This window comes from Cryptomeria japonica, chromosome 7 (assembly GCF_030272615.1).
Source record: "Cryptomeria japonica chromosome 7, Sugi_1.0, whole genome shotgun sequence".
Taxonomy (NCBI): domain Eukaryota; kingdom Viridiplantae; phylum Streptophyta; class Pinopsida; order Cupressales; family Cupressaceae; genus Cryptomeria; species Cryptomeria japonica.
Window position 1 is genome coordinate 166,323,718 of NC_081411.1, and position 10,129 is coordinate 166,333,846.

A 10,129-nucleotide genomic window follows, 5' to 3' on the forward strand; every position below is an offset into this window, starting at 1 on the left:
AAAAATTTGAGTAGTAAAGTTTCTAAAAGCAAGCATGCATTCATGGAATTTGATCCAAGAAGAAAATTGAATTTCAAGAATTATATCTCAAGGAAAGTTAAATATAATTAACTTACAAATTTTCATTTCTACAATAATTGTAAAAAACAAAATGAAACGGTATATCTGAAAACCCTTATTTTTCTAAACAGTGCCTAATCATTTCCTTTATTTTCATTAATATATTATTCTACCAAGATTTCAAAATAAATATTATATTTAAATAATTAATAACATAAATTAAAATTTATGTAAATTATTGTTTCAATGGAAATTTAAAATGATAACATTAATTAATTGTCATTTCCATTATTTTATATAATTTGTAACTCTCTATGATATTGTTTTTACTAATATGTTATCTATTCTAAGGGCATTCTCTAACGGTGTGGCCATTTGACTCTCAAGAAGCCTTTGCAAGTATAAAATTAAAACAACTCAATGTAATTTTCCAAATCTGTAGAGCACTATTTGATATCTCATTTGAGAAGAAAAAGGTGATCATGGACTTTTTGCAGGAACTCCCTGAGCAAATATTTCGAGACATCTTATTAAGAGTGCCATACAAATCTCAATCAAACATTAAACAGCTGTTGGAACCTGCTAAAGAAATGATGGAAAGTTTTCAGTTTTATCAAGATAGAATTAAGTTTGGGCTGACTAAGAAATATATATGCTTGCTCCTGTCTAATAAGAGGATATCTATGTACGATCCTATTGATGAATCATCTGAACTGCTCCCTCATATTCCAACAAACGCAAATGTTCATAAGATTATAAATGTGAATCACAAGATTGTTGTGCTGGACGAGGAAGATAATGTTATTCCACACTTTTTGATATATGATTTATTATCTAATACATGGAAGTGTGGTGCTAGAATTCCCACCCACAGACATCGATTTTATCCATTTGCATGTTGTGCCTCCCCTGATGGATCGATTTACATTGCAGGAGGATATAACAAATATGGAGGAAATAATGATCACCTCCGTGAAGCAGCAATTTATAAAGTAGACGAAGACAAGTGGGAGCTTCTTCCTGAGATGCCCCAAGAAATTGGCAATTGTAAGGGTGTTTTTATTGAAGGAATGTTCTATGTCATTGGTATTGTCAATAATAGATGTCAAAGATTTGATCCCAACACAAGAGTATGGACAACGATAACAACAAATATGTCTTTGCCTCACTTTGGCCTTGACATTTTGTATGCGTTTGGACGACTAATTGCGTTTAATAATGAAGGAATAATGCAATATGATTGGGAAGGAAATGTATGGAGAGAATTGGAACCTCTCCCTCAACTCTTTACTTTATTTGTTCGTGCCACAGTGTGGTGTGATCAAATTTTCTTTTGTGGAAATACTCATACTCTTCCACATTCAGAATTTTATATGTATAAACCTGGACCAGCTTTTCCTCAGAGGTGGATTTATGTTGATGCACCGAACATTTCTCGGGAATTGCTTGTCTACACTCTTGCCACTGTAGAAGTTTAATATAACCCCACCTTAGTATTTTTGTTTTATTATATCTATTATACAAAGTGTTAACATATGACAAGTTCAGAGAATTTAAATATCTATTAAAGATGAAAGTATGATTTGCTGCAAAGCAAGAGAAATGTACTTCTTGTTTATATGAATTAGAATACAAAATTTAGAAGATAAAATGATGGAATGAATAGAATTTTAATCATGAAATATTATGTTGAAATCATTGATTAGTGAATCTTTGTTATTGACATCATTTTGAGTTATTAGTTTCTCCAAGCACTCTTGGCAAGGACCTCTATGTAACTGGTTATTTTTGTCCATTTATATATTTAATTTTTAATTTTAGGTTTCTAAAAGTAGTATTATCATAATTCATATAAATATATATTTCATATATTTCTTGAGATCATATTAAACCAGTCTCATTTCAATTGAATGTTCAGCACCTAACACCATGATTTTGAGTCAAGGTTATATGACTTGGACATAAATTTTCTAATTCTGAGTCAATTAATTATTGGTCAAGTATATTATGTATAGATTATATGGCATGTAGATAATTTTATATATGGTGTGTAGATAATTTTATATATAAGAATGGTGATAATTTTATATATTATGCATAGATTGTATGACAATAATTTTGAACCTGATGAACAACATCCTTGTTGCTGCTATTCACACTGCCCACCAGATGATAAAAGAGGATGTTGATTATGACTTGTCATAGGTGTTGAGAAGTCAACTTATGTTGAACCTAGAATCCCTCAAGAAGGATAAGAGGTTAAGGTTCAAGTTTGGACAACTAATTCATGGTCTGTGTTGTTATTTTATCCAATAGATAGATGGCACTCCAGCATTGGTGCAAATGAAGAATAGCATAAGAATGTTGGGTAATGGTTTTGATAAGATTGGATGGGGATAATTTAAAGATTTTCAAAATAAGATGCATGCAAGAGAAAGGTTACCCGAGAATATCGTCAAGAAATATGAAAACACAATTTTCTTTATGGTTGATACAGATACTTGCATGATGGAGGCAATTGAGCCCCAGACTACATGGGTGATGCCTAATATGGGATATGAAGTAGACAAGGATCTTCTGATTGAATATGTTTATCATTTGCTTGCCCAACTAGTAGATACAACAACAGAAAGGTTTGGCACTTACAAGGAGAAATCGCTTCAAGTGCACTCTGAACTTGAAAAACCGGTTATTGCTAAGAAAGTTAGAAAAGAAGTTGAAGCATTTGTAGAACAAGCAAGATTCACAAAGGAAACCATTGTTGAAGCAAGAGCAAAGCATGTTGCTCAACAAGGCAGAACATCAAGTGCTCCCACCAGTATGAAGACAAGAGCTGGAAAGGAGAAAGTTGTAGAGAAAGAAAAACCAGCAACTGTTAAGAAGGAGAAACTAGTAGCAACAAAGAAGGAGAAACCATCAAAGATTCAGTTTCAGAGAAAAGGTAATATTGTTGAACCACCTACTGCACTGGTTAAGACTGGTAAAAGGAAAAAGCAACAAGCACAAAAACCGGTAAATGTTGATGAAGAAGAGACTGAGTCTGAAGGAGAAAATAAATCCCTAAGGGCCAGCGGAAAAAGGTCTAAGGGTGGGTGGCTGCAAGAAGTTGAGTCCCACTTTTGGGCAAAAAGTGGAAGTGTTCTCTATTTTTCAAATTTTCTATTGATTGATGTCAAAATTTGATGCACTTAGAGATTGAATCTCAAAAAACTTTAGTACTAGAAAATGTAGTGCTTGGAGTCTACTTTTCAAATATGTAATTTATTTTAATACCCACATGGTAGAAATCACTTTTTAGTAGGCATGTTTAAAAACCAGTTTTTCAAATTGCCTATTTCAAGACCATACCACACATGTGTGCGACCACCCTTTGTTGATGCAAATAAATGAATTTTTGTAAATCCTTCTGGGAAATGATACCTAAGACACCAAATATTGATGAGAATTTTTTTGCTTATTTTTTATTGAATATATTTTTTTTATTAATTTTTAACTAACAATAAAGTATATTTTCCAAACATCAGGTGTACGACCACCATAATTTGATGAAAATTTCATATTTTTCAATTTTCTTTTTTTAATATTTAAAAGAATTGTATGTGGATAGATGCCATATAATTTATTTATTTTAAATCCTAAAAAAAAAAAAGTTATTAAAGGTTTAGTGAACCTTGGTATTTTAGGTTTAGGTTCCACTTTTGATTAAAAAATAATATAAAAATAGTAAAAATAATCTTGTCACTATGAAATTTACATTTCTGAAATCAGGACATTGAAAAATCTAATGGGTTTTAGTTTCATCAAAAAATTCAATCAGAAAGGCCCTCAATAAATTAGGCCAAGGTAGAAATATGATGTCGTTTTACCTTAGTCATTTTTTTGGAGGTCCAAGAATAGGCTTGGTGGGACCAATCCTATCCCGAAGCAAAAAAAAATGCTAAGGGTTTTTTCCCACCCCTAATTTTAACAAATGGGCACCCATTTTTTAAATTCAAAAAACGAGCGCCCGTTTTTAAAAACAGACACCCGTTTCATTAAATAACGGGCTCCCATTTTTGAAAAGATCCGTTGGGCCAGAATCTAGCCCACAAGCACAAATCCCAGTGATTGAATGATTTTTCAGTCATTGCCTGACAAGTACGATCTGCAAAGAGAATGTTTTGATTAATCATTCTCTTTTTTTGTCTTGTTGTCGATTTGGTAAGGAGATTGATTGGAATTCAAAATTTGGTGCATCCATGGGATCATATCAATGCATGAAGAGGCAAAGGAAGGTTTTGACAATTGAGGAGATTGTAGCAAATAGGGAGAAGGAGGTAATATGTCAACGAGAGAGAAGATCAAGAATGGGACATGGAGCTTCAAGTTCCACAATCATTCCAGAAGAGGAGAACATCAATGAGACCATAAATGTTGATGAAGGAAACACAATAGAACCATTTAATTCAGGTGCATCTTCTAATCCATTATTGGATACATGTATGTCTTCACAGCCCTATATTTTTTCTCATGAAGAAATTGGTGATTTAGTATAAGCGGGTTACTTATTAAATCAAACGTCAATTGAAAATCAAACCCCAAATGAAATTAGAACTCAAGTTGAAACTGAAATTGAAATCCAAATTGAAACCCCAAATGAAACTAGATCTCAACTTGAAACTGAATTTGAAACTGAACTTGAAACTCCAAATGAAATTGAAAATTCACCTGCAACTAAAACCAATAATGTGTATGTAGACATGGGAACACCAACTGAAAATGAAACATGTTTGAATGATAATCAAACGAATGAAAATTTTGAAATTAAAAGTGATGTCATAGACAACCTTCTTGGCTTGGTTTCATGGAGACAGATTAGGACACATGCAAATAGATTGTTTAGACATTTTTTTATAGTAAGAAATTTGGGTTTCAATGTCAATTAATGGTACAACTAATTAAAATGACTAAAATGCGAAAAGTGATGAAGAAGTTAGGCTTTTATGTCAATCCCAAGAAGAAGGACGAGTCTTTAAAATAAGTTGTATCGACTGTTGCTAGTGCCTTTGATACAATCGGAAAGAAAAGTCGTTCTAAAGATAAAAATGTGGCACGATGGGCAATAACAATAGCTTTAGTAAGCCAAACAACTTCTAATAAAAGAATGATGAGTAACATAAGTGGATATCTTAATATTCATCGTAAAACTTTGTCAAGAGCTGTAAAAAGAAGAGTTAATTTTGAAAGTGATCCGGCAAACAAATTGTGAACTTTTAGTGGTAGACTTCCAAGGTCTGATATGAAACTTACTGGTGAAGTCAAAAATTTGATCAAAAAATTCTGGCACGATAATACGAGAGTATCACCTAATGTTAGAGATGTTCTTAAATTAAGAGTTGGGTCAAAAATTCGTGATCCACATCCAAAACACCTATTGGACATGACTCAAATTCAATTGTACAAGAAAAAATTGGATGATAAGGTGTTGACTATTAGCATTTGTCAAAGGTCTTTTGAAAAGTGTAAATCTTGGTATGTTCGAATTAACAAGGAAAGAGTCACATGTTGTTGCAAAGCTCATGTTTAATTTCACTACCATTATGATGTATTTTGATATATACGTGTTACCATGCATAGTAATGGAATGTTCCAAGAATGTGGTATAAATATACCACCTAAAACAATAAAGGATTTTATATCAAGTTTGTTTTGCAACCCACCAAATGAGCAAAATTTTCTTTTCAATGCATGTGTTCCCAGTGTATGTGATATATGTGGCAATCTTGCATTGTTGGATGAATATTTGCATGAAAATCTTTCAAGTGATTTTGGACAAGAATTAGTTGATGTAAAAGGATTTAAAACTATTGAGTATCCACTAAAGGATGGAAAGGTTGGAAGACGATATGATCTAATCACTGAAAAAGTTAGTGTTCATGCATTTATGAATGAATTTAAGAGTAACATCGTACCTAAATATGTTAAACACACTCAAAATTCTAGATGGCTCGATGGTCAGTTTTGAATACGTAAGGATACATTTTCTATTGGTAGTATACTTTCAGTTGTTGACTTTGCAGAGAAATACACGCTTGCACCACAAGATGAGGTCCAATCACAATACTACAATTCAGTGCAAGTATCGATTTTTGTCCATATTGTCTATAGACATGCACCAGATAGTACAGAAGAGGATCGCAAAATTTTGAGAGAGTACCATTTCTATATGAGTGATAATAAATTACACTCATCTGAGTTTGTCCAGTATTGCTTCAAGACCCTTTTCAGAATTTGAGGGAGAGAGAAATTCAGATGACACAACATCTAATATGATCTGATAATTGCACAGGGCAATTCAAGAATTCTAGAATGTTTTATTGGTTGAGTAGGATTCATAAGAAAACTAATATCGAACACATGTGGAGTTTTTATGAGGATGGACATGGGAAAGGAGAACATGGTGGTGTCGGTCCATGTGTTAAGAGAGCCCTTTACAGAGAGCAACTCAAATTCGAGGAAAAGGCTAAATTTAAAAATGCAAGTGTAATTGTGGATTGGTGTAGTGCAACTTTATCCACAGAATCAAGTCAGAACTCTACAATTAGACGTTTCTTATAGCTAGTTAAAGAGGAGAATATCATTCCAAGATACGATTGTGATACAATCAATGGGTCAGCTAGATGGCATTCATTTAAGAGTTTTAATTCTAACACTTGGACTATATGGACTAGAGAGCTTGCATGTTTTTGTCAATTTTGTGTTGCGGGTGAATGGGAAGAATGTGAGAATACGGAATGGGTCAAAGAATGGCAACACAAATCACTAACACCCAGTGAGACACAGTATCAAGATGTTAGAAGAAATGAAGACCCAGATCATGCATTTGTATCAGAAGATTATGAGCGTGTTTCAAACCTCATACAACCTGGTAATTTAATTCAATTTCTTGTGTATAACTTCAAATTATATATTTTTATGTATTGTCATATAATTTATGATTGTATTTGAATTATAAATTCTAACACGTTTTATTTCTACATGTACTTAAATTTGTTTTCTAGGACATGTGTATGTTGTTGTTGTACCTGAGGATAATGATGAGCAAGTTGAGTATTGGCTAGCTAGTTGTGTAGAACCTAAGAAAAAGTTGATATGTGATCAAGTAGATGATGATGGTTTTCAGTATCCAGTTGGGTCTGTTGTGGTAGTTGGCACATGGCTATGGAAATACTTAACAAGAAGGAATGGCTTACCAGCTTATGAAGACTACCAATCATAAAAGAAGATTATACACTATTCTCATTTGGTGGTGGCAACAAACATCAAATTAAAAAGATACAAAGGTAGACCTGCTAATAAGGTATTGTGGACACTTTTGGTAGAAGAGCATGAGGCAATCATAGACTCATTGCAAAAGAGAGAGGATGTAGAAGGTACATTAGGTTGAATCAAGGGTAAGTGCACAAAGATGGTGGTCAAAAAGGGAGGTATAAATGGACACTTTTTTTTCTGAAATCGGGTGCACCTGAACTTAGAGGCAAAATTTGAAAGTCATCCACTCAAGATATGAAGATAATCAAAGAACAAATATTGTAGTACTCTAAATCTAGTTTTCAAACTACTAAACTTTTTCAAAATTTGATAAGATTAAGGGGGTCAAATCCTTCACGCACGAAAAACTGGCCTTGTTTTTTTCTGAAAAACATAACATAGTGTCTGACGCATGCATCAAACAAGTCATAGTTAGATTTAGTATTTTGACAAATCCTTTGGCAGAAAGATAGTTAAGAGTGAGCACTAGAAGATGTGTATTTTTTTGTAATTTTTTGTTGAGTATTTTTTTATGATTTTTCCAATCGAGCACATCCTAAAAATTCGGTACATGTTCGTGCGCGAAGCATAAGTTGCACTAAACAAATCGAAAATACAATTTACTTTTTTTAAAATTGTAAAGAATCAAGTGCACTACAATAATATATAAAGTTTTTTAAATTTGGATAAGTATATCAAAAGTTATTCAAAAAATGGTGCACCTATTTCTGTGAGAACTATGGAGATACTAGTAAAAGAAATTCAATAATAATATGTTATTGTTGTTCAAATTGAAAAAAAATTATATGGTTAGAAAGCTCAGAAGATGGGTGAAAATATGGTGGCAATTTTAGAAATAACCACTTTATGAAGTGTAAACCTGATAATGACAAAGTCGATAAACCAAGTTGATAAAATAAAACACGTCAAAAATGAGAGAAATGGAGGGAAATCAAACTTCCAATCCGTAGCTTTGTCATCCAGGCCTATTTCCAACCTTAAAAAGTCAAAAGCGCATACGGGGTACTTATGGTTTAAATAGCACGTACGAGGTATTTATAGTGTAAGAAGCCCGTACACGCTCATTTCCTTTTAAACAGCGTGTACGCGCTATCTTTACTAAAAACAGTGCGTACGCGCTATTGTATAATATGATATTCTATGTATAATATGTGTATATTCATATAATATATGTAATATATAATATGTGTATAATATGACATTGTATATATAATATGTTTATATACATATAATATATTAAACATATATATACACATGTAAGTGTATCATCTCTCCCTCTCAAATGCATACAAGGTCTCTCTCTCTCTCTCTCTCTCTCTCTCTCTCTCTCTCTCTCTCTCCCTTCCTCCATACCCCATCCCTCTTTCTCTTCTTCTCTCCCTCCATACCCCACTTCAACTGTGTCTGCACTTCTATAGAAGTAAGTGAATTTATTTCTTATCTGCAACTTCCTCTTTGATTTTTATCATGTATTCTCTCCCTCCCTCTACCTCTCCCTTCCCCCCATGTTCTCTCCCTCTCTCCCTCTCCCCTCTCCTCTCCCCTCTCCTCTCTCTCTCTCTCTCTCTCTCTCTCTCTCTCTCTCCCTTACTCTCTCTCTCTCTCTCCCTTACCCCATGTTCTCTCCCTCTCTCCCTCTCCCCTCTCCTCTCTCTCTCTCTCTCTCTCTCTCCCTCTCTCCCTCTCTCTCTCTCTCTCTCCCTTCCCTCCCCCCTCTTCTCTCCCTCTCTCCCTCCCTCTACCTCTCCCTTCCCCCCATGTTCTCTCCCTCTCTCCCTCTCCCCTCTCCTCTCTCTCCCTCTCCCCTCTCCTCTCCCTCTCTCTCCCTCTCCCCTCTCCCCTCCCTCTCTCTCCCTTCCCCCCCTCTTCTCTCCCTCTCTCCCTCTCCCTTCCTCCATAACTTTTTTAAGGCTTAGTAGTGCGTATGCGGTACTTATTACTCATAAGCACGTATCGGGTACTATTCCCATTATTCGATACCCTGGGATATCATTTATAGGCTTAGTAGCGTGTACGTACTACTTATCAGCCGAGAATACCGTTGGGCTTGCCAACATTTTATTGCCTAGCAGCGCATATGCGGTTATCAATGTAGCGTGTACGCGGTTTATAGACATAGTTTTAGTTGCCCAAGAGCCTCAACAGCCTCAAAAGAAGTTTTTGAGGTCATTGAAGGCCCCACTGGAACTGTGTCTGCACTTCTATCACTGTTGTATACATAAAAGTAAGTGAATTTTTTGTTTTTTGCATGATTTCAAATGATTGAATTGTTGTTTTTATTAGTTTTTTGTTTTTGCATGGTTTCAAATGATTAAATTGTGATTGTTTAATAGTTTGATTCCAAAAAATAGTGATAAGATGCATACTTATGATTATTTATTTATTTTTGAACTTTTCTTTACATATATATGTAATATGATTCTATTTAGGTCAACCGATCTCAACCATGGGAAAGAACAAGCGAGGAACGATGGAACAACGAGAGGCTCAAAAGGAAAGCCAAAGGCAGTGTATGAAGAAATTGTGTGACATAAGAACAATGGGAGAAGAAGGTATGTCAACCTCAACATTTCAATTCGATTTACCAAACGAATATAATGCACCTAATACAATTGAAGAAGAAACATTTGATAATTTATCGTTTGAACCTAATGCAATTGAAGAAGATATCGCATTGAATAATCAATTAAATGATGAACATATTACAACTTCTCTACTTGATGAATTGAATGTACATAATGCACCGATGTTAACACCT

General features: G+C 34.0%; 1 protein-coding gene across 1 annotated transcript; it reads left to right on the forward strand.

The window, feature by feature from the left end:
* The first annotated feature begins 542 nt into the window (after window positions 1-542).
* LOC131856546 (F-box/kelch-repeat protein At1g80440-like) lies at window positions 543-1,538 on the forward strand. The gene has a single exon (XM_059208372.1). It carries the CDS (start codon window positions 543-545, stop codon window positions 1,536-1,538), a length of 996 nt encoding a protein of 331 aa, XP_059064355.1.
* The last annotated feature ends 8,591 nt before the right edge of the window (window positions 1,539-10,129 follow it).